The sequence below is a fragment of the Diabrotica undecimpunctata genome, chromosome 5, assembly GCF_040954645.1.
Source record: "Diabrotica undecimpunctata isolate CICGRU chromosome 5, icDiaUnde3, whole genome shotgun sequence".
Classification (NCBI taxonomy): domain Eukaryota; kingdom Metazoa; phylum Arthropoda; class Insecta; order Coleoptera; family Chrysomelidae; genus Diabrotica; species Diabrotica undecimpunctata.
Window position 1 is genome coordinate 51,752,648 of NC_092807.1, and position 26,850 is coordinate 51,779,497.

General features: G+C 32.5%; 2 protein-coding genes across 2 annotated transcripts in view; both read right to left on the reverse strand.

Moving 5' to 3' along the window:
• LOC140441313 (N-acylneuraminate-9-phosphatase) overlaps positions 1 to 26,850 on the reverse strand; it is a 65,464-nt gene that overhangs the window by 12,368 nt on the left and 26,246 nt on the right. Inside the window, exon 2 of the mRNA XM_072531958.1 lies at positions 17,689 to 17,863. Within this exon, the coding sequence (XP_072388059.1) occupies positions 17,689 to 17,863 (175 nt within the window). The remainder of the gene's footprint in view (positions 1 to 17,688; positions 17,864 to 26,850) is intronic.
• LOC140441312 (tRNA (cytidine(32)/guanosine(34)-2'-O)-methyltransferase-like) lies at positions 14,582 to 16,521 on the reverse strand. The gene has a single exon (XM_072531956.1). It carries the CDS (start codon positions 16,350 to 16,352, stop codon positions 15,021 to 15,023), a length of 1,332 nt encoding a protein of 443 aa, XP_072388057.1. The 5' UTR covers positions 16,353 to 16,521; the 3' UTR covers positions 14,582 to 15,020.

Below are 26,850 nucleotides of genomic sequence, written 5' to 3' on the forward strand. Positions count from 1 at the left end.
CTAGTGAGATCTGAAACAAATATATTCAAAATGTAGGAAAAGGAAGGGTCACAAACTATTAAAAGGTGAAATCTTGAGCATTTGGGTAATATTATGCGGATAGGTAAGGTATATTTTAAAATTTAACTTGCAGCGCTAATAACCTAGTGTAGCTGAATCTATGATTCAAACAGCTATTAACATTGAAACAGGGGAAGAAGAAAAACTCATCATTTGTTTACATAAATATCGAGTAGATCATATTTGAAAGAGTTTTTTTTTTAATTTGCTTCTTCTTCCTTCTATTTCAACATACTGTTTATCATTAGCTTAGCGTTTATTTATTTTACCTGACCAAATTTTTCTTGGGCGTCCTATTGCCATTTCTCACTTCATTGGTCATATATCACTTTTGGTCGTATTTATGCTATAAAAAATATAATTCTTATAATGTAATACAAGAAAAATTGGAAGAATGGGAACTATATTTTTATTATGTTTTTATGTTCTGATAGGAAACAAAAGTTTGGGATAATAATAAACATGACAATAATCTAAGTTTAAACTTAACTAAACTGGGAGCGGCGTAAATATTATGAGAGCGCAAAAATGGGTTAAATTAAACCGCAGTTACAATTTTTTTTTATTTGAGAATATTACTATTACTATTAGAATATAAAATGTATGACAATATTCTTAACTGTATGTCAAAAAATGCGCAATAACTAACTCTTAATACCCACCAAATTTCACTTGCAAATCTCAGCCGGTTTCAGAGCAATAAATAAATCATCAGATTTATGTAACAAACTGTCATTATTTTTTCATGCAAAATCCGATTGATTTCTGGGACTTAGGCCAATGAAACTTTTATCAGCATGACCAAAGCTACCTATCTGCAAAGTGTCAGCCAATTAAACTGAAACCACTTTTAAGTAAGAAAAGTGTCGGGGTTCTTTTGATAAAATCTTAAAATATTCTGATTAACTTATATGAACTACTTAGTATTGCCCCGTATTTCTCAATTTCAATAAAAAAAAAAAGGCGAAATATTTACAGATGAAAATGATCATGAATAGATGGGGTGAATATTTTTGAGTAAGTACGAAATAAAACCTTCCGATACCCTTGTGGCGTGTATAAAAAGGTGGTAGGTACGTAAATCATGTAAGTATAATACAAATAACTAAAGTCCTACTAGAGATCTAAGAGAGTCATTAATATTTATTATCGATAAGTGTCTACCGCAAGACAGCGGGAGATCGCCTCTGGACAGGATCGTACTTTTATTTTCGATTTGCATTACTTATTCGATTGTTAGGTGTGTTTAAAAGCCAGTCTTTATCATTGTCTACTAAAGTTATAATAGTTGCAAAAATATTTACATACACTACATTCACATATTTACAAAACTTTATCATTTCTAAATAGAGTACAAAAAGAAGAGAGGCAAAAATATTTTAGAAATTTATTTTCAAAATTGAGGTGTGTCTAAAAGCTGGTTTTATACCGTTATCAACTGAATATAAAAATATTTACATAAATTACGTATACATAGAAAGTTTACCATTTAATAATACAATTCAAAAAGTACTTATATTAAAAATTACATGGACAAGTCAGTTTCACTATCCCTGTCGTTATCTAGATCTATAATAATTGTTTCGTTGAGTAACCTATCTGTATTTTTCCAGCTGTCATTGGTTATTTTCTCCATTTCTAATTCAATTAGACGAACCACAGATATATTTAGGTTAAGCAAAACATTACTTCTCCTTACCAATGCTTTTAATTCATGCCATATGTGTTCAATAGGATTGAACATGCAATAGTAAGGAGGGTCTTAATACTGTATGACCCATTTCTTCCGCCAAACTATCTCAATAATATTGTTTTCTGATGGAAAATGATTTTAAAGTTTCAAGTAATTGTTTTTTAGTATACCTAATTATCTTTATAATATATATCATTTTCCAGCATATATTCCTGGATTCTAAGTTTGGTGTCATTAGAACATGGAACTTTATTCGGCCTATGACTGTGGAAGCTGGCATTGTCCATCACAATTACACTGTTTGGTGCTATATTTGGCAATAAATTAGTTGAAAACCAGTTCTCAAATAATTCTGATGTGGTGTCATCATGATAGTCGACATGGGAGTCCTTAATGTTTTTGCATGACAAGGCTAAAGCATTAGGTATAAAACCATTTTTTTCCTGCATGTATTATTGTAATACGTTTTCCTTCATTTGATGAAGCTTTTGTTATACCTACAGCGACAAGGAGAATCTGTCCAACCACATTTTGGAACGTCATGGATGTCAAACCACGTCCCATCCAGATAAACAATTTCTCTTCCACTTTCTCTGTATTTATGAATTTGAATTAAAAATTCCGTCCTCCATATTCGTAGACAAGCAGATTCCATAATCACTTGGCGTTTATCGATCGTTTTTTAGAAGACATTGCCTTACTGTCTCACTGCAGCACTTGATTTATGTGTCAACTTTCTGCAACATATGCATGATGGTTTTTACCGTGGGGATCATCTATTGTTCATACATGTTATAAATTTTTCTTCTAACTCTTAGATCTCTGGTAGGACTATACCTATGTAATTAAATACAATATTGTAAATAAAAACAAAATATAATTTGTTTTGTCTAATGTTAATGTTATAACTAAGATAAATGCGGATAAGTAAGTAGAATTATTGCATCTAGGATAATAGCTATGTATAAGCATCAAAAACTTATCTACCCAATTGAACGTAGAAAACTATCATATTTTGGTCATGTGATGAGAAAGGATCAGTACCAAATTCTTCAGGTTATAATGCAAAGGAAATTAAAATAAGAAGAATAGACGACGAATCTCGTGGCTGAAAAACTTAAGACAGTAGTAGTCTGGTAAAACACCATTCAAAATATTCAGAGCCGCTATAAACAAACATTTATACGCCTGAGCTATCACCAATGTCCATTGAGGACCATTGGAAGAAAGATATAATGTTATAAATAAGTGCATGCTTGATATAAACACATGCATATAAGTATAAATAAATTCATACTTTGATATATGAGGATATTCAAGGGCATATATCATTCTTAGTCTGCTGAACATCCTTTTTGAAAGTGGTTTCATTCGTTTTTAGGTTGTTCTAAAAATCCCCAATTTTTTTATTTTTATTGATTTTGTCTCTTCTGGTCCCATGAGTATAAAATAAATAAAAGCCCAAAATATATAGAGCTCCTAAGGTATAAACCCAACGTTAAATCATACGCGGTCTGGTGCTTCCAGTAGAGCATTTGTGGCAGTCCGTTTTGGATATGCAATTGCCATACATGTTTGGTTATGGCACAATAGGTCTTTAAGTAGTGTCGGCGCCGTCACCACTACTTGGTGGAACATAAAATGGTTTTCCTTTAAGAAAAGACGGTATGGAGAGTTGTTAAGGCTAAAATCCAAAGATGTACCTTCCAGAGACCTCATGTGGGAATCTGAAGATGGCAAGAACCTGTCTTGATAAACAAAATAAATTACTTAAGCTGGGCAGTTCTGGGCTTAAAGCCAGACTCCGACGAAGGACTGCATCTGAATCTCCATACTGAGGTAAGATTGAACAGGCTGCATCGGAAGCTCTATTCTTCTTCTTGATGTGCCTATCCGTTACGAATGTTGGCGATCATCATGGCAATATTTATTTTATCTGCAGCAGCGCGGAAAAGCTGCACAGATGTTGTATTGAACCAGATTCTGAGGTTCTTTAATCAAGATGTTCTTCTTCTTCCTGGACCTCGTTTTCCAAATATTTTTCCTTGCAGGATGGCTTGAACGAGCTCTATTGCGAATTCCTTAAATATTACTAGTTTTACACAGGTCAATAGGCAGAAATCTATTAAGGATAGGAACACTAATGAACCAAAGCCTGCAACAATCACTTCGACACATGGAAACTGAACGGGAATCCATGAAGACGAGAGTAACGTCTCAGAGGCAATAGGTTGAATATACAAAAGAGGGGAATAAATATTGGGAGATGGGAGCTAATTATGGGAATTACTGAAAATGAAACTTACACCTTTCGTAGATTTGAGCTGTGTAACCAAAAGAAATCCATAAACTCCCCATAAAAAAGTTACTAACTTTTATTTCAAAGAACAAGACTTCTTGGTAGAATTTAATGAAAGGACATGGTTTGGTAAGTAAAAAGACCAAGAGCCTAATACCAGTAATATCTTGCTGATGTAAAAAAAAAGATTAGGGAAAAATAATAGCTGCTAATTACGATTTAAAACTTGTTTTTTCTAATTAGTGAATATTTTTGAACTAACGAGAATATATTTGGATTGTATTGCTTGACTGCTTGGTTGGGACATCTTGAAAGACCACCAGTTTTACATAACAGCAATGAAAACTCAGTTGTCATTTGCTATGACGTTAGAGTCTAACCGTTAGACCTTAATTTTTTGTATTTTTCTTGTGTTTTTCCTATTATTTTCACTTTTTACTTATATATCAAAATTAATTCGTAGTTTAAAATATGAATTTAGTGCAAAGCACACATAATTTGAAAGAACATTGGGTGCGTCCAGACGACCTCAGTGGCTGGAAAGCTGAGCGTTCAGCAGTCTCGATGACAAGCCGCTGTCACATTTACTAATGATAGCTTTACATCTAGTCCATGCAAGTCTATCTTGCATGCAAGTCCGTCTTGCATGGCATATCTCTTGCATAGTTTACATCAGAGCTATGTTTGTGCAATTTATATTCAAATATAAATACAAATTATTATGTTATAAACATAGACATATAATACAAGATAGACTGAATGCTGCAATATTGTTTTCTCTGTCGTACTGGTGAACCGCTGGTAATGCAACGATCAGTCTATTTTATATTATGTCTATGGTTATAAATTTACATAATTATCTCTGTAAATGCTACTAACCTAACCTAATATTATACAGTAATAAACGGTACGAAAAAAATGGCTGACCCGATTGGTGATAAAAAGCACTATTTTTAGATTTTGTTTTGGCACCAAAAGCGTTGTTTACTTAAATGTTGATGTTACTTCACTCTATTAAATAATTATAATACTTTAATTAAAGATTTTAACTGAAATTTAATTAAAGTCAAACAAAAATACCCGTGTATGTTAATGTCTTGATACATAGAGGCCTCGCCTCCTGTTATTAAGAACACGCAACTAAAAACTGCTGGCTTACCTAGTCACTAGGAACGTAATCATCAACAAAAAAAAGAAGAATAGTAATTGTTATTTTTGTGCCTAATGAAGCTTTTATAATTTCTTCTTTTATACTTAAAACAAATCATAGTCATTCATAGTCAACATTTAGTATCATGATTTAACATAAACGGATATAATATTGCTCTATCAATCACTTAACCTACTTTGAAACACGTCAATTGCTCACTCATCTTGACAGAATGTTACATATTTAAGAACAATTTATGTCGCACTTGTCAAAATCTTCCATCGTCTCACTCAAAAATGATTTAAAATAAGACATTTAGAAAACAAAATTCATTAGTACCCATTCTCAGATGTTAATAAAAGTAGTGACACTAACAGGAGAGGAACGCATGCTCGATGTAGAGCCTTTGGATAAAATCTTAACAATTAAGGAGAAACTAGAAGAAAAAGAAGGTATTCCACCTTCGCAACAGAGACTGGTTTTTCAAGGAAAACAACTAAAAGATGATAAGACCGTATCTAGTTATAAATTGAAGGGAGGCACAATACTGCATTTGGTAGTGGCGTTAAGAGGTGGTATAGAAAACCAGTGATACTAACATGATTGAAATTTGGTAATATATAAAACATTTAATTTTTCTATGTTTGTGTTTGATTTCTTAAGTGAAAGCAGAAGAAATACCTGCATATGTAATATGTAAGCAAATCTTGGTAATTATTGATAAACAAAGCAATTTACAACATTCAATGAATTACACAACTCTACAAAAAGGTTTTTTTTTGTCTTTGGATTTTTTATTCCGTTCCCTTTGTAGTAATAGTTCAAAACGCTTTTTTTTTGGGAAGAAAATTTTGTGTATCAAAACTGAAGATTAAATTTAAATTCATTATTTAAAAATATATGCCAAACTTTCCCAACTTCAACGGGTTTCACGTCAAAACGATAATCACCCAATGCTTACAAAGTTCCAAGTTCATGGAAGGAGACGACGATGAAGACCAAAGGTAACCTGATGAAAAACGCTTAAACAAGACATTTCTGTAAGGGATTCGTATAACCTAAGCTAAAAACTTTTAGGAATGTACCTAATTAGATCACCGTATAGCTATCAAGGCAAAAAAGATATATAAAGTGAGATATATAAAGTGTATTTAAAAAAATAAGTAGAAGAATATGGAACTTTGCGGGAAATATGAAGTTATTTAAATCAAACACCGTTCAATCAACACATTTGACCACAATTTAGCTTTTTCAACATTTTGAACTGAGGTAATAATTGTTTTTTTTTAATATATCCTCATCCTCTATGTTTCTCCTCCTTAAGCGATGGTATTTATCTTCTGTAACCTGGTCCGGACTGGATGTTGGTATCAGCAACTGGACCAGCATTAACAACTCCCAGTTGTATAAAAGTGACAAGGGATGGTTTTCGCTCCGCACCGGCAACCATATGGATTGCAACAGATTAGTACCTGAACTTCGGTATCTTTCCCAAGATTTCCTCCACCATATTTCGGACAACCCTTCAATTCAATTGGCAGCATTCTAGTTTTAACATGGCTAATTTTTGCACGTTGGACTTCAGCACGTGCTATCTCAATTGAAGTATAGTTTTCTATACATCTTGGTAGGTAGGTTGGTCCATGGGCCAACTAACAAAGTATGCTTTGTTGGATGGACCAGTGAGTACTTATCTGGAAGTGCGATTTTATTTTCTTTAGTGGTAACACCATCTCTCGCTATACTGGTATCTTCATATGCTCCTGAATTCTTCAAACATGAGTTCACGTACTTCTTGAACTTTGTTTACTTCCACTTCTTCTGGATTTGTGATTTCCTTCGAAAGGCGCCAGCTGATTCTGTTATCGGTTTTCCCCTCAAAATATTGACATCGTTAATCTTTTCCCTAATAAGGTTCGAACCTCTAAAGAACTGCTGCAACTTAGGAGAACAACCTTTTCGCTTCTTCGAAGTATAGAGCGAGACTTTATCATTCTTCTTAAAACAATCTTGTTCGTTTTGGGTATCATACCGCTTCTTCATTATATAGTTAGCGATCTAAAGATGGGAACGGACAAACTCGTGTATATCGTCCATTCTTCTTCGTAATTTGTTCACATAATCTTCATCAGCTACATCTTCTCCAGATCGACATCCAAACTTTAAATCACATTGACTTTTGCTGTTTGGCACGTTATTTCCTTAACAGCGGATCTGTAGGCCATTGCGAAGAACAGAAGGTACTGGTACCAGTCTCGCTGGTGATTGGACACCATTTTTGCCAAATACTTGCCAACTGTCTTATTGATTTGATCCACTACTACATTCGATTGCGGGTGATAGGCTGTAGTTCTTGTTTTTTTTTATGTCCAGTCTACCGCAGATTCCCTGGAATAGTTCGCTCTCGAAGATCCTTTCTTGGTCACCATGGATCTCTAAAGGCATTCTAAATCGGCTGATACACTCTTCGATCAACACATCGGCAATAGTGGCGGCCTTCTGATCTAAATTACGTAGATCTCAACCCGCTTTGTGAAGTATTTCATCATGACCAACATGTACTTGCAACAATTTTCACTTCCTGGAAATGGCCTGGCAATGCCCAAAGCTATTCTTTCAAACGGATTTCCAATGTTGTATTGTATCACATCAGTCTTTTTTTTTTTCGGTAAGGTCCGTTACTCGTAGCACAGGTAGTACACTTCTTATACCAGACCTTTACATCGTCGGAACTATTCATCCAATAAAACTATTCACGAATTTTCTGACTGGTTTTCTTTACACCAAAATGCCCTCCTGATGGACTGTGGTGTAACTGATGAAGTACTTCGGCTACTCTGCTCTTTGGAATCACCAACTCTGTTCTCTTCTTGTAGCCATCATCATTTCCCAGTACTCGTTTAATCAAGTCGTTCTTCACGATAAATGAGTCCCATTGGGCCCAATATGTTTTAACTACTGAGCATAGGTTTGATATTTCTTGCCAAGACGGTTTTCCTTTTTCCATTTTCGAATTTTCTGTAAAACTGGATCTTTCTCTTGTTCTTCTCTAATCTTAGTAGGCGCCCACTTCTCGTTTATCACCGTTGTTCTGAGTACTTCTGCTTCCCTGGATTCTGTTTTGCTGCAGAGGGAACACCCTGCTGGACACTCTTCTAGAGAGAGAATCGGCTCCTTTGGCTAACTCCGGCCCAACGCTCAATATTGAAATCGTTCAATCTACCTGGCTATCTGACCGTCTAGATTCTTAAACTGCTGGTGTGTTTCTTGGTTCGTGTTATACCTAGAATGCTTACTTTAACTGCGTACATGTCCCATTTTACCACAATTACAGCAGCTTATGGTCTTCGTTTTCTTCAAAGGTCAGACATTTTTTGGACAGACCTCGTATATTACAAATTTCTCTAATTGCTGCTAACTTGTTTTTATTCGCGTCTTCATTTTTTTCTCGTTGTTTCCTCATCAAACCTTACAAACAAAAACGACCCATGTTCACTGTATAATGAAAAATATCAGGTACTCTTCCATCACTTGTAAAAAGAAAAGTTATGGGAGAATTGGCTAATGGTGCGCGTCGAGTAATTGTGCGCACCGATGTTTCTAATCTCCTATTTAATAATATAGCCTAAACTATATTGTCGCGTCATCTATTAGCAACTGCCAGATCTATTCCACACAAACGAACGTCGGGAGATACTTTACCGGTTAAGTTGGCAGTTATCGTTTAAATGTTTTCACGGGGCGTGTTATTGTTTTTGTGTCAAAAAATAAGCTTGTAAGTTTTTTTCTTGATATAAATATATATAGTTTAAAAAGTATATATCTATACACGTTATTTTTTTACCATTTTAGCCGTGTGACATGTTGCGCCGTCTTATTGAAATGACAGCTTCTGTACATATTGATTGTTCAATTGGGGAATGAAAAAGGCAGTACTCATAGTGGTCACCATTGACTGTAACGTCCTTCCAGCATTGTTTTTGAAGAAATACGGTCCAATGATTCCACCAGACCATAAAGCACACCAAATAGTTTTTCTGGATGGAATGATTTCTTAACATACATTTTTGAGGATTATACTAACTCCAAATAGGGCAGTTTTGTTTGTTGATGTAGCCATTCAACCAAAAGTGAGCTTCGTTTACTCGCCGAATCTACGCCTTGCTAGATGATGATGTACCTTCAATTCTTGCATGATTTCTATTTGTAAGCACGCAAAGCAAGATCTTTCGGCAAAATCTTCCATAAAGTGGATGGACACGTATCCAACTGCTGTGCACGATGCCAGATAGACTGATTCTGGTCTTCTTGTATGCTAGCTCGACAGCAACAACTTCTTCTGTACGCATACGACGTGTTTGTGGATGCATATTATCATTTAAATTAAACGTGGAGCAAAAACGTTTCACAGTTAATTGAATTACTTGCTCTGATGGAATATTATGTTAACCATAAAATGGACGTAGTGCGCGATACGTATTGAGAACCGAACCACAATTTTTGAAATAAATTTGTACAATTTGGGAGCGTTGTTCAGGTGTCAAGTCTATTCATGCTGAAATGCCAAACTAAACTTAACATAAATCACTTGACAACTGTCAAAATGGCCGACAGTTAAAAAAGTGTTACCAAATTTCGCCTCTCACAGATCTACTGTTCAACCATTCACTGAATGCGGTACCTACCAATATACCTAGGACCTTAAAGTATATCTTCACAAAAGTTGGAAACTGAAATGTTTTAAGTTTTTGCAATATCCTGAATTAACCTTAGGTGCGCACCAATAGCCGACTCTCCTCTAATACATTGTTAGATTTCATCAAATAAATATGGGACCAATAAAGTTCTTAGCTCGATATTTATGTCTTTATTATAAGATGGAAAGAGTTTTTTAAACTTTGACCGACCTTTTTCAATCTTTGTATTAGCTTGTGTGAGAAGAATTTGCCGCATTTCATCAGCCACAAACAAATTCCATGGTTACAAATTATTAAAATCAGGATTTCTTGGCAGAATTTTTGAATTACAAATGCAGATGTCATTGCAGAAGAGTAATGGTGTACATACTGTGAACTGTGAATTGTGACTAAATTTATTTTGGTAATAACTTTTGAAGAGTAATTTCGGTTTGTCTCATACTTTTAACATCAACGTCTTCCAGTCCTTTTTTTCCGTCAGATGATACTTTGGAATCGTTGCCTTGGTCACTCGATATAAATCAATCGCATTCGTCAAGATGCGTGTCGTTTACTATTTGCAATTCGTTGTCAGAAGTATATTCATATTAGAATTCTTATTATTTGTTACTGAAATATAATATAAATAACTCCTAATATAAAAGTAAACACTTGTATTTTGTGTCTGTAAATATTATTTAAAAAAAAAAGTGAAAACAAATTTCAGATAAACTTACTTTGAAATAATTTTCCATATATCTGGTGGTTATAGTGGTAGTGGATATAGAGGTGGTTATAGTGTTAGCTTTTGTAGCTCTTGACTTAAGGTATCGATATTATAGATAACATCAAATAACCTTTGAAAATGACAACCCAACGATTAGTGTCAAATTAAAATTTTTGTAAAACTGAAATTCCAGATCTAAATTCTAGTAATTAACAATAAAAGTAAAGAAATCAATGAAACTGAGGATAAAACCCGTAGCTGCAGCTGAAGAAGTCATAGAGGTAGACCCCACAGAAACAATAGAGAGCATCAAATTAAAACTTGAAAATATATTTACAGAATACCCGTATTCTCAACAACGACTCATTTACGGAGGAAAATTTTTGAAAAATGACAAAACTATCGAATACTACAAAATTAAAAATGGATGCCTAGTAAATCTTGTAAAAGCTTTAAGAAGTGCTTAAACATGCTAGAATCATTTATACTAGATTTAAACTGTAAATATTACTTTGTCTGGTTTGTAATTATTTTATATGCTTGGTATTTTATATATAAAAGAAAGACGTAAAATTTGAAGTCTTGATTTTTTATGACCACCCATAAGTTTTTGAACTAATAAAATTATAAATAAATTAATAATTACTTTATTCTTCTTCGCCTTTTGAATATGTATTATTTAGTTTTTTTTATAAATCGGAATATATCGAACTTTTTATCATTTCCAATCCATGTATCTCACAAATCTGAGCTTTTCTGGTATGTCTACTGTCAAGAATATTGTTAGAATTATTAGATAATGAAATATATTTGTGCGCTAATTATTTTTACTAAATAGATTAACTATTTACACAGGTTTTCTGGAAGAGGTATTATGTGAAGTCCTGGAAAATGTTCCATTAAATATTAGACCATGTATATGGTAACAGCACAATGAAGCATTTATTTTGCTGCAGAGAATAGTAATTTATTGTATTTCAATGTTTAAGTGTGGAATTTTTTAAATAGTTTTAAAATAAAATTAGGAAATATATTAAATAAATCCAATCACAAAAAAATTGGCAAAAAAACAAGAATGATTTAGCAAATCGTTAACATCTTTAATTTCGATTGAAAATTAATAATTCAACTAGCCGATGAATGGCAAGGATTTTGATTTGAAGAAATCATTAGAATATCACATTTGACCGTGAGATCCTACTGCTATGAAGGAGAAATGTGGCGCGGATCATGTTGGAACCAATTACGTGTAACAACGTCATTGATTGTAACGATGAGCCTTTTAATCACAACTTTTTGTGCACATGCGTCAATTTCAGACTTTTTTCGTACCGTTTTTTTTTGTAAATAAGCATGTTAAGGAGTTACATAGATCTTGTATTTTCAAAAAATCGATTAATTTTTATTCCATGTGAAAGTACAGTACTTCACGAGTATTCGCACCAAATTTGAAGTAAATTCGAGCAGATTTTAATAACGCGTGGTCCCGTACGGGCCCTCTCAATTTAAAAATTTCAAACACGTTTTTCTCGAAACTTTGGTTTTTTCGCGCGTTCTCGAGAGCTAATCAGCAGATTTTGCTGAATTTTTGGACAGTTCATCTGTTTCTTGATTGAACGAAGCGATTTTCAATCGGTCGACTCGTTCTTGTTTTATACGAAACATTTTTTTTTAACCGTGAGAATCGGAAAAATGTAAAAAATATCAGACAATTCATTCGGTCGGATGAACGAATCGGTCGATTCGTTCTCGAGAAATCGTATCTACCGCACAGAAAAACAACGTTACGAGAAAAACTGTTACTACAAAAATTTAATGTGAATACTCTTGAAGTACCTACTAGACTTTCATAGGGAATAAAAAAATAAATCGATCTTTTGAAAATGTAACCCTTTGAAATACCTGTGAACACATAATTAAGATAAAAAAAACACTAAGGAAAGTATAGTTATTGAAGAAAAAAACGAAAAAAAAAATTTCTCAATTAGCAAATAATTTTTTTAATCGTTTATTAGATATTATGTTATCTGTGGGAAAAATAAAAACGAAGCGGTGTTGTTATGGGGTATAAAAGAGTTATACACGCTATCAACAGGTAAGTACATTATTCCTGCTTGCATATTTGTCAATTGACATGATTTAGAATTAAAATTTTTAGACATTATTTGTATAGTAAATAAGTAATAAAGTCTAACCTATCAATTAGCTCATTTCTTTTTCCTTTTTGTGGAAGCACCATTAACGATTTTTTATCATGATTAAATTAATTGTGGAAATAATACTGCGTTCCCAACCATTTTTGACCCCAATATTTAAAACAGTACGAAACTATTGAATTGCCGCTGTTTCAAAATGGCAGTTACGCTTGCGCTCATCACATGATGAGAAGGCTTAATCTACTACAGAGATTCTTAAAACGAAACAAAAAAAATAGAAAAATCCGTTAAAATGCTAACTAAAAGTGGATGGCAAAATAATTCAGTGAAAAAGGAAATTTAAATAAGTACTTGAAAACACTGGGACATAGCTATAGTGATATCATCATTCCCTTTACCCTTATTTTTATGGTAGGTTCAACTTCCCAATTTTACTTGAATCTTGGGAGATAGCAATTCCCTTGTCAGACATATCCTACCAAGTGTTCTTTAATCTTCCTTTCCTATTGCTTCCAAGAACTTGGAACTGACCATCTTTGTATTGGCCCTTAACCTATGCATTTTGGCATTAATTGGTGCCACCTTTAGACTTCCATCAATATATAAATTAAACCTTTTTTGTCACTCCACTCATCCATCGCATTCTTATTTCTGCCACATGCACTCTGCATTACTGTTCCTAGATAAAACTTTTTCTTCGAGAGCTTGTCTCCACTACTCCAGTATTTTGCTTTAAATCCCTTTCAATATTTCCTACTAAAACTACATCATCAGCATATATTAAGTACTAGCTAATTTTACCCTGTAGTTTCACTGTTATATAAACTAACACTAATAAGAATAAATAAGGATTAAGAATTGAACCCTTATGTATATTATTTTATATTATAATATTAATTTCACATAAAACTTAACCATCCCACTTGTAATAACACTATAATAGTAGTATTATAGTTGTTGCTGCTTCATTATATATCTGACACAATCTTTAGATGCTTCTTCTTCTTAATTCAGACAAGACATGTTTATCTGTGGCACTTGGTCATAAGACCTTTGTACCATCTTCACATGCTTATCAGTGACTTTTTGAGTGGTTAATACAAAATCCCTTAAGGAATTCTATCATATGATTTCTCAAGATAAATAAATGTCGTGAGCTTTTTAGTTTCTTTGTCTCACATACATTCAAATTCGTTTTCTGCAATTTAATTTCTTCGTGCATCTGCCTATAAATTATTCTCTTCCATATTTTCATAGTGAGAATAATATCTGAATATCTTTTCCAACACACTACTGATGCAACCAAAATGCTTATAACCCACACCCACTTAAATTTGTTCATACAGTAAAAAGTGCACTGTCAGCCAGTTTATTGTGCCTCTATCCCGCCACTAGGAGGCACAAAATGGGATAACTTTAGAGATGTAGAAGTGAAAATTATACAACAGATAAATAAAGGAAACATAATAGCAGATGTCTTAAATATACAATCTGGTACAATAAATGTCACACAAAAATACAAGTGTTAAAATTGCAAGGAAGCAGCGTGGTAGGTTATGAACAGGTTATGAAGTAGGTTAAGAACTGGATACTAGACACAAAAAATAAGTGGCACAGCTGCATAATTATGTGGAATGGGAGGTAACACATTAGTAACAATAGTTTGAGATCGCCCAAACTTCAGAAGAAATATAGGAAGGTCAAGAAAAAATGGAGTATCTGTACTATTTTGAGTACTTTTAAAATTCAAAGGTTTCATGAAACACTGTTTTGTAAAATAATTATCCATACAATAAACTAAAAATTAATAAACCTCAAAATTCTGTGTAAATTAAAACATTTATTATTATTTAAAATGCATATTACAATTGATTTATTAAAAATATTTGAGTCAAAATACTGAACATTTTGATTGAAAACACAAATCTAGAGTTAGTCACTACATTCTTAGACTGTCAACTTAGTACTTACACTGGGATTTTATTAATATCACAGTCCTGGTTTTAATCCAGATAAAAGTGTTTAAAAAGCACTTCCGAATATTCTGTGGTACAATGATAGATCATTTTAGCACAATTTTTTTAAAAATATTGGTATAAATAAAAGCTTCAAATTCTAAAAAAACCTATTATACCAGAGGGCTAATTATATAAAGAATTAAATTTTTACATCTACTAATACAATTCTCCCTTTTTAAGAACACCTCATTTAGATCAATTTTTTGAGTTTATGATGCCTTTGTGTAGATTAGATTATGTACTAATCAAAATAATTACAATTACATGAAGTTCCAGTAACTTTCATTCTTTCTAAACACACTTGAATCAGTTCTGGATCTGTATACTCGTCTTCATAGAAAAACTGAAGGCTAGTTCCTTCTTGTTGTTCAGTTTCCGTTTCCAGACTTTTATTTGCAGATTGCTGTTTTAATTTGGTTGTTTTCTGAAGCAAATCAAAGTATGGACCATTATCCAAAATTGTATGTGTTTTTCCCACTTCAGTTTTACCATAATCATCATCAGATGATTCATCATCCTCCAATTCTTTAGGTGTAATTGTCTTTTTAGTTGATGTAAGTCCTCCAAGACCTGCCTGCTTTACAGCATCATCTATTTTTTTCAGATATTGGTCAATATATTCTTTATCTGTTTTTAAAGTATTATGGAATGAGTAGGCTGGTGCAATTGGAGGTTGAACTGGAGGTCTGTATTGATAAGGCTTCTCTCCTTGTAACTGCAATGGATATGTAGTATCTGAATCAAATGCACTTACATCACCACAGACTACAAAAGGAATTATAACTCTATTCACCCCAGTGAGTGAATTAAAATCCCGATGAGATACATCTAAATAAGGTGTCATAAGTTTTGGATCAAAACCCTCTGGTGGGCTATAATTTCTACAAACAACAAATGATTCTATACTAGAATTTCTGGAACTACTGGGCTTAGCAATATCAACTTCTTTAAATAATGTCAATAATTGATTAGTAAGCAAATCATTATCTTTTCCACGAAATATTTTTGCAACAAAAGTACCACCTGGTTTTAAAACATTGCAACAAATGTGTAATGCGCCTAATAATAACTGTGCCTGAATGTAAATATCCATACTATGTAGTCCTGTTACATCTGGTGCTCCATCACATACCACTAAGTCTGCATGATCACCTTCAAAATGTCCAATAATTTGCTGTGCAGTTGAATATTTGGTGATGTCTCCTTGAATCTGAATAACACCTGGAAGTGGGGACATCGGCTGTAAATCAACCGCCACGATTTTAACATTATCATTTTTAGAGGATGATTCACTAGGTTTGAGTTCATCTGACTTACTTTGCAATTCTATATCACTATAAAACAGATAACACGTGTCCCTTATATCAATGGATTCTCCTTGGTATAACTTTCTTGATAAAACTTGGCTCCAACTTCCGGGAGCAGCACATAAATCTACAGCTCTAGTCACACCATCAAAAATATTGTATTTTTCGTCAATCTGAAGTAGTTTAAAAGCACTTCTTGCTCGCCATCCTTGTTCTTTCGCTTTTCGATAATATATATCACGTTTATCTTTTGATACTTTCCCCATGCTGCTTAAACGTGCACAAAATATTTATTTAAAACGGCTGTTTTGTTAAGTTTTAAATCTAATAACACAAAAACACAAGAGCAGGCTTAATTAAATTATAGGTTATGTTAACATTAAATTTTATCTTCTTTCATAATATCAAAGAATATAGGATAACTGGATGTCACTGTCAGTAAAAATATTTTTGTATAATTCCGTCACATCCTAAATATAGGCAATCAACATGACATACACAAAATGTAGGCAACTAAATATCATTTTTATTTATTGAGTTTTTATATTTATATCATATTACCTACTTCTGTAGATTATTTATATAGGTTAAAAAGTAGATTTATGTTCTTCAGCTTAAAACTGGTCGTTTCAATTTGCTCCAATTTGCGCAATATTCGAAAATACTTTAATAGTTTAGCCTTTGGTAAATTAATCTTTTTGTTTGGTTCTAGGCACAAATACTTTTGACCAATGCAAGATCTTGACGGTTTACTTCTTGTTCTAATGAATTACAACATAGATAATCTTATTTAAAAGATTGTCCTTATAGCCTGTATTTTGTTTTGAAAATTTATTGGTTATTTATGATTTGAATCATGAATCTTTAATTTCACCTTTTAGATGATGACCAGGGTTTTATTGTTAGGACATTTTGATGCTTTCATGCCAGGTAAAAGTTAAATTTAATAAACGCTAAATACTTCAAAAACAAATTCGCTTATAATACTATAAAATCATATTATTTTTTATATTTGCATGTAGAAAAGAAAATCTTTAAGCATAGTTGCGAATAACAATCATTTTATCGTAATAATGATAATTTATGTTATATTTTTTAAGATCTGAGGCTACTAAAATCAATTCTGGAACCTTTCGAGAATACCAACAATAAAATACAAATATCAATGAATCTTTGACGCAGTATCAGTCTAAACTTTTCTGGAATCTTCCTGTCACACAATAATAGAAAATGTAATGTATGTAGGTATATTGGTAGCAATTTCAACATCTTCAATGGGTTTAAAGACATATATTCCCACATATTGTTAAAATCAGACTGATATGGTTGTGAACATAATAAATACTACGCAATTTTATCAGTAGCGAATTATAATATGCGCTATTAAATTTTATGTGTATGTGTCTGTATATGAATCTGCATTTGTGTGTGAGACTGGGATAAGTCATTTGGTAATACCATTTTAAAACATGAAAAATTACTATTCGAGACAGGCTAATCACATGAATAAATAGTTCTATTACAGTATGCATATCAAAATACACCGCTCTAATTGATGCGCAAATGTCCAGAATATTTGGTAATATAAATATTTTTACATACTTGATAAATGTATATACTTGTCACCAAGTGCTTCTTTCCATAACAATATTCTCCACTCGTGAAGATCCATTGCGGAATTCTCTGGACACTGTCTGAACATTTTTAAATATCTCTTGCAAATTTTATTTGCTTTTTCCAGAGATACAGAATAGTGCTTGATTAGAATTTCCCTTATCTAAAAAAAAAACAAAATTATTTCTCAGAAGGATAATCATTTCATTAACAAGATAATCTCTCATCATATTGAACCAATCTATACATACATTGAATTAAATTTTTAGAAAATATTTCTGATTTAATCCGGCTATTAGGATTATTATTGTTTGTGAGTAAAGTTTATGCGTAGATTGCACATAACATGGTCGTTTCATTTCGTAGACATTTCTACATTGCGACTTAAAATGATGACCTCTGACATAGCCACACATGCCTGGAGACGGCTAATGATACCTGAATGTAGCAGGATATCCTTATCCTTAGCTTTCACTCGGTCATGCTCTTCTACAGAATAATTAACGACCACGACTGAACAAAAAGAGCTCCTCCACTACGACAAGATCTTCTACGTCTCTCGGAGAGGAAGTAATTACCTACTGTTAGAAAGTTATAAATATTCTTAAAATATTATGTATAATAACATAATTATTATAATTAGAGGAAAGGCACCAAATTTAAAAACAAATATAAAACAGTACATTCAAAAGTTTTTAAAACATTTATTTCCAAAACTTAAATTTAATGTTTCTAGAATACAAATATATATATATATATATATATATATATATATATATATATATATATATATATATATATATATATATATATAAAGCTAATAAAACATATATTTTTGCCAAAAAAGTATAATGTAATTTTTTTGCGACATTTAATGTTAAAAATAAAAGGTGGCCTAATTTGGGATAGCCGGGTACCCAAATTTGAGACAGGTACCCCAATTTGATAGATTATTCAAAAAAGCCCTTTTCTTCGCAGAAAAGGCAAATATATGTGCTAGACTTTATTTCTCCACAGTTTTCATGTGCACTCCTGCCACACTGGTAACACTTTGCCCATTGTTCGCCATATCTATCGTCGAAAAATTTGCCGGTGTAAAATAGACATTCCACGTCGTTTTCTCCACTTTCGTCGGACGATGAACTAGCTAATGGAAGGTCTTCGCTGCTGTTTGAGGTTGAACTTGAAGAAACTTTCCGTTTCCTTCTTGAAGTTTTGCCTTTTGATGTAGAAGGTTGACCTACGTCTTCATTTATTGGTATTTCTTCTTGAGGAGTTGTTGTTTTTTTTATCTAAAACTTTTTGTTGAATTTTTTTTTCTGGGGCTAATACACAATCCCAAGTTTTTCTGGGGTAACTACTAGTTTTTTTGTTCTGCAAACTGTTTTTTAATTCTTCTTTGTAGGCTGTTAGAGTAATAACTGAAGCCTTTTCTGATCTGGCATGTGGTTTTTTAGTAGTGTCTCTCTTGTATTTAGGGATTGGACAGATGTCTTTCGGAGAAACAAGTTGTTTATAAGGTATTGGTGGACTAGGAGTTCTATGTTCTCGCATTGGATGATTTTGTTGTTCATGGTTTGGTTCTAGTCCAGTCTGGTCCCTCGTCTGGGACATCGTCTCAGCTCTATTATACGCTTTACAAAAAATACTGGCAACGGCATAAAGCGACACAACACTCAACTGATTTTCTCTAAGCCAGTTTTCTATTTCTTGTGCGTAGTACGTTTTCAGATGTGCCATAAAAGCAACATCCAACGGTTGCATCTTATGTGTGAATGTGGTGGGAGACAAATAATCATCAGATGATTCTGCTTGACCAAATCTATTAGAGCAACATTTCTTGTATGAGAATAGTGAGCATCAAGGATGAGAAGAACAGGGTCTGCAGCTGAAGGTTTAGTAAATTTTGTTAAAGCCATTTAGTGAAAATATCGGCCTGTACCCACGTGGGCATTGTGCCACTGATCCAGTGAAAGTTCTTAGTATCAACTCTGTTTTCATATTTTTTCTAGGGAATATTATTAATGGTGGTACGAAAACTCCTGCAGCATTCGTACACGCAATAACAGTAATCAGCTTGCCCCTTTCTGCTGAATAAGTGACGAAACCTGCTTTTTCCCTCTCATAGAAATTACTTTGCTATGTTTGTGCTGAACTATTGTAAGGCCTGTTTCGTCCACATTAAATATAAGTTGTGCAGGATTAGTCAGCTTAAGATATTCTGGTTCATACAGGTCAAAGAACTTGGATACATTTTCAGCAGTAAACGATTTTACTCGAGCATTGGAGGAGTACGTATTGAAAGCGTCGGATTTTTTGATTCCGCTGAATGGATGTGGTATTGAGTTTCGTATTGCAAGTTGAAAGACCAGTCGTTTTATATCACGCGCTCTTAGCCCGGAATAACGTGGATCCATAGTTAGGGCATATTACCAACTACCAACTCGTTTTCTAATTCCAAAGGAAGAATAGGTCGGCGGCCAATTGATATCCCAACGAGTTCTTCTGGAGTCTTGTCTGATTTCACATATCGTCCTAAGTAACCTGCATTATCTACCGTACAACGCCCGCAGAAAGTATTTGCTACAGAAGGTCGCAAACAAGTAGGTGCAATTAACAGCGTCGAACGAGGTTTCCAGGTGACAGCTGTTTGTTATACGTGCACTAACGGGAGCTATATTCCACCTACTCTAATATTTCCACGAAAAAATATGAAAAGGGAATTAGCTGACCATACACCAGCAGGAACTTTATCTATTCCCTAGGAGTCTTGCTGCATGACGGGTTCAGTGTTTTTACAATGGTTGCAGCATATCCAAAATTATGCCAAGGCATCTTCCACCAAGAAGGTTTTGTTAATTGTGGATAGAAATTCAAGTGATAAATATCTTGAGGCTCTTCTGTACGCCAAAGAAAATGGCATTGTACTTTTATGTTTGTCGGCTCACTGTACACATCGGATGCAACCTCTCGATGTAACATTCTTTGGTCCACTCAAAACCTATTATGACCAAGAAATAACTAAATGGGTCAAAGCTCATCCTGTTCGAGTTGTAAATCAGTTCCAAATTGGTGGTCTGTTAAATGAAGCCTATGGAAAAGTAGCTAATGTTCAGAATGCTGCTCATGGATTTTTCAAAACTGGTATCTACCCAATAAACCCCGATGTATTTCTCGACTACATGTTTCAAGCATCTAAAACTACAAATATTGTAGTAGATGGTATCAAATCTGCTGTAAACATTTATGATAATAATGAAGAACCTGGACCTTCCTCTTCTACCATAGAAGTCCCTAATGTGATGACAGCTTAGACAAACTTGCAAAATCCAACAAGTGGCATTTTACTAGTGGTTACTCCGGCAGATTTAAGTCCAGTTCCAGTCGGACCATTTGTTTCCGACCAGGGAAAAAGAAAGGCAAGGAAACGTCAAGGCACTTCTATTCTTAACTCAACTCCAAATCAAGAGCAGGCAAAAGAAAAAAGCAAACCGAAACCAGAGATCCCTCCAAAAATAAAAAGGTCGGTAAACAGGAATGTTTTTATAGACTGCGAGTCGGAAAACGAAAGTGAACCTTTTTCTGCTGATGAAGAAAATGATGATGCTGCTTGCATTTATTGTACAAAACTGTACAAGTTGTCTAAAAAAGGTGTGCTATAGTTATGCTGTTGTTCGTGTCAAAAGTGGGCACATGCTGAGTGTGCCGGACTAGCCAAGAAAACAAAAATGTTTGTTTGCGAGCTTTGTACCGACTGAAGAATATCAAACGGTATTAATGTGTCATTTTGCCCGCCAGGTGGGGTAAAATAAACTTTTCTTGTTCATTTTTATATGTTTGGCTTAAAGTTTATATTTTCTCCTACTTTGTTAAAAACTTGTCTCAAGTGTTTTAAATACTTTAGTTTGCGTTTTATCCAAGTTTTGTTTAAAAAAATATTTTCTTATAGTATATATAGTATATATAGTATATATAGTATATATAGTATATATAGTATATATAGTATATATAGTATATATAGTATATATAGTATATATAGTATATATAGTATATATAGTATATATACTATATATAGTATATATAGTATATATAGTATATATAGTATATATACTATATATACTATATATACTATATATAGTATATATAGTATATATAGTATATATAGTATATATAGTATATATAGTATATATAGTATATATACTATATATAGTATATATAGTATATATAGTATATATAGTATATATAGTATATATAGTATATATAGTGTATATAGTATATATAGTATATATAGTATATATAGTATATATATATATATATATATATATATATATATATATATATATATATATATATATATTCTTAAGTAAAATTTTTGGTTTTTTACAAATGTATGTCTTTTGTACACCCTTCCCCTAATGTGTTGAGCATATCATCAAAAAAAGAAGTGAATATGTGTATAATTTACAATGACTACCTATAAAAATAGTTCATAACAAAAATTTATATTTGTAACAAATTTAAAAAATTAGGTTTTGGACCAAAATAGCAACATTGTAAGCATTCCAATATATAGGTACATTTTACAGACTTATAATCTTCTTTTTATCGTTCCTATTGTTGCAATTTATTATTAAAACATGATTTATAGCAACATCTATTGGTGTACATAAATGTAATTTTGGGTCAAGGAATAACTTTTTCAGTTTTACAAACCATTTCTTCTGTCATTTATTAAAAAAAAATCGATATCTAAATAGGTATTATAACTAATATACGGTGTGTATTGGCCAGTAGATCAGTATTTGTTTTAGATTATCTATATGTATTATGTTTGAAAATGATTTTAATGTTGTAGATAAGTCCAATCGATTCAACGGTCATATTTGTATTTGTATATCGGAATCAAAAATATTATTTTAATGACGTTTGTCTGGTAATTTATCTTTCGTATGTGTTTATTTTATTACAACTGCTCTAATTTAGAATTCACATATAAAAAATCTTTTTATTCTCAAGGAGTTACATAGATCTTGAAGAGGAAAAAACACAACTTTTTCAAATAATTGTATTTTAAAAACCAATAATCTAGTTTATTTAAAATTTACACACAGAAAAGTTTAGCCTTTGAATAGATTGTAAAAAAGATTTCAGCTAAATTGAAAATTGTCGATTTTTTCTGCAGTTGTCCTCGTCTAGCCTTTGTTATATTAGGCGGAATATTTCGGTGCAGATTCATCCAAGCGCGGATGTAGGACCGATTTTGGATACAGGGGTGTCTGGGAAATTTTTAAAAAATTAGGGTTAAAATGGTAAGTTTTAAGGCAATTTTTGATACACTGTTGAGTGCCATAAAGGCATTCAAAACTTATCGTTAATAAAGTATTTTTATTTGTCTAGCAACGAAAAATCAGCAAATTTTAACCTAAAACCCCATGAAATTACTTTTTTTGTCTAGCACAAAAATTATTCTGTACACTAAACCTCTAATAACAAATTCGAGTTGTCTGACTCTCTGATGTGCAAATCGCTCTATTACTTTGTTAGTGTCTACTTCAATGCTTCGATGAACAATGAGGAGGCAAAGACCCGTGAGTCGGGTTTCCCTCATCCTTGTACTCAGCCAAGTCTTCACTCTTCTTAACGTAGAGAAGGAGCTCACTGTTGTAGCCACACTGACTAAAAAATAATAAAGTACAGTATAATGATGTATTCTGGACATTAACATTGTCTAGAAGAGGTATGTAAATTGAACGTCTGTAATATTCTTCTGGGCCAGCTGGATGATTGGCTCTCTTAGTCTCTCTACCCACAAATCTAGGTAACTTCACTTTAACGTCCAATTCGTCTACTAATTTTTTAACTTCGGTAAAGATCTTACTAAAACTTTCTTCGCAGTTAGATCTTCGTTAGATTGGAAAAAGCCTTAGTCGCAGGTTAGCATCAAGGAATTTTGTTTGTAGAAGTAGGCTTAGTGCCAATGTTAATTTTAATATGTCAATCAGTGACATCAAAGACGCTAGAAACTCAGATGTGCATAAATAATTAAGCAAAGTTGATGCAAGTGTAGCAGTCTTGAGATCCTTCCATGTTGAGATAGATGTTAGTACTTCAATTACATATTTATATGTAAAATGCCAGATGTGAACTGGGTCACGCTTTCGTGATGTACAACTCATCTTGTTTCGTATAAACTTGTTAAATTTTGTCCGAGTGTTAGTTTTAAAACTTCATTTCTCTTGGCTGACATGCTAAAAATAATATTACTGACTTCATTTTTCCAAATGTGTTTCTGGTGGACTATACATTAATAGAAGTTGAAAAGGAGTTGTTTAAAATATGATAAAGGCAAGGACATCTAACTGCATTTGTTGCGACCTTTTTTATTTCTGTTACTGCCCGACTGCTTCAGAGCTCATTATGTTGCAACTGTTAGTATCGATTTCTACACATTTGTTCGGATCCAAGTGCATTTCTTTCAACAAGTTTAATACTACCTTTCCCAAGATTTCTTCTGTCAGGTGTTGTTCCTTCCCTCCTTCTTGATTTTCATTAATTATTATTATATTCTTATAAGCGTCAACGAATTTGACAGAGTTTTCAAGAATGTTGTTATTGTGTATGTAACTTAAATTTATAGAAAACTGTTCCACGTGGGACGTCGGTCGTCTCGTCTCATATGACAGAGTAATAATTTGAACTTTGAACTTAATTCATTATTTATTCACCACATTGTTTGTATGGCTCCGGCTTTGCCCATGAGTTTGGCGAAAAATGTTAAAGGTTTCGTGACAAGGCTTTGGGCTGTCATCCCTTTATTGTGACCACATTTTTTATTAGAAAATACAACGCAATACTTGCAAAATAATCCCTTTTGAATGTGTCAAAGTACCAACCAACTTCTTGGTTCTAAGTTGTGGTGACTCAAGTAACGCTTCGCTTCTTTTTTATTCTTTGTGTGTGAAGAATATGGAAATTGATATGATTTTGATTCGGCAGACGCAGACGTTCAGTCTGTTGCTTTCTCCAACGCAGTTAGTAGCAGAACGCGTCGTTCTGCATATCCTTTACTACCCTCAAAACTAAAAACATTTTTCTCGTGGCAAGTGGTATATGAGTTTGAAACTAAAACAGTTTGAACTGCAAATATTTAAATTTATATTTTTTTAAATTCTAGGGGGGCCATGGCCCCCTTTCTGGGTCCGCCTTTGGGTTCATTTGAATTCAAAAATTCGAAAATTTTCTTATGCTCTTTACTCGTGACTTAACGAAGGAATTGAGAAAATAATGAAATTTTAAGTTTTAAAATGAGTTTGAATCAATTTTGGTCTCATATTTTTTAGGATTTTTCCAATTCTCATGGTTTTTAAATTTCTTCTTCGTATAAAACAAGAACGTGTCGAACGATTGATAATCCATTCGTCCAATCACGAAATAATAGTATAAAGATTAACTGTGCAAAGTTTCAGCTAAATAGGTAGATTCGTTCTCGAGAAATTAATGCCTACCGCATGAAAAAACAAAGTTTCTAGAAACACGCAGAGCGTACGTACCGACCGCGTGGTATTCAAATCTCTTATCTATACCTCCACTAATATTGCTCGAAGTATTACTGAACAAAGTTTACTTTATAAGAATATAGACATCTTAGTTATTTGAGTTCTGAGTAAATTATGACTTATACACCCCAAAATTTTTCAAAATACACGCATATATATCATGCACAAAATTTCTCGAAAATGAACAATATTTCTATATAGATATGCACTATTTTTGCAAATATAGAGTAATCGCTAAAAGGTGAATAAACCAAATTTTGCTGATAGTTACTAATATTAATGTTTGTAGTTACATTAAAAAGATTTTCCGATAACATTTTAATTAGTGTGTGTATAAATGTGTACACAATTATTTATAATACATATCTTGAACCAATAGTTAGTGATATAATAACAATGGACATCTGGATTTACTCGCTTAGAATACATTACATACGTTAAGATGTTCTTAACTACCAGTGACTACCAGTGGCGTAGCCAGGGAAGGTGTCCAGGGGTCCGAACACCCCCCGAAATATTATTAAATTTAATATTGTTGATTTTAAAATTCAATAAATATGCAAAAATTGAATAATATTAATTTTATTCACAAAACCTTTTATTGGGAAGTAATGTCCCTTAAACTATTTTAAATATTGTCCAGATACTGGTTTTCGACAGTATTTGGATAACTTTTCAGATTGTGTTTTATAGGAGCATTAAGCACTTATAATTAACTCTTTTTTTAAATTTTTTAAATATACATAGTCACAATATAGAGAAATAAATATTTCTATAAGCTATAACTTATAACATACTATTATTTTTGGCATCCCAAGATTTCAAATGATGCAATTTACAAGTAATATATTAATGTCTTGAAAGATATAATTTATAAATTTTTATTTAGTATAATTCTTTTAAAGTTAAAAGTCAATTCTTTTTCTTACAAATTGTATTGTCATCATTTTTCTGTGCAAAAAAGAGTAATTCGTTATAAAAAAATATATATAAAATTAATTATTAAATTAAATTAAATAATTCATTGGTGGATTGAATTTTTTTTTCTAAACGTTTTGTAGAAAGGGGTGGTGAACTTAAACGAGTGAACTCCTCCCCCCCCCCCCCAATAAAATCATGTCTAGGTCACTGTTGTCTACCAAAAAATTTATGTTTTCTGTCGATAATATTGTAATCTCCCGGTTTTACGATGTGGTTTGCCAAATATGTATATAATATACACATATCAATATTATAATTTGCTTATTCTGTCTGTCTTTTCGCAATGAAAACCCACCTATCAACAAAAACTTCTACTAATTTTAATTATATATATATATATATATATATATATATATATATATATATATATATATATATATATTATCTTAATTATGTGTTCAGATGCACTTTGTTGTTATTTATATTACTAACCTAATATGTTTGTTTACAAAAAAACTGTAAAAAAATGACTCATCAACGGACAAAGTTTTGCAATAAAATTGTTAGTGTTTCTTATAAAATTAAATAACCATAAAAATAAAAAAAGTGTAGATATAAGTACCTTAGGTTGGTTATTTAATTGCAGATGCCTAAAATATATTCGAAAAGTGGC

Bases quoted from the DNA above. Each gene is read 5' to 3' on its own strand.
- LOC140441312 (XM_072531956.1), bottom strand. From the start codon at position 16,352: ATGGGGAAAGTATCAAAAGATAAACGTGATATATATTATCGAAAAGCG.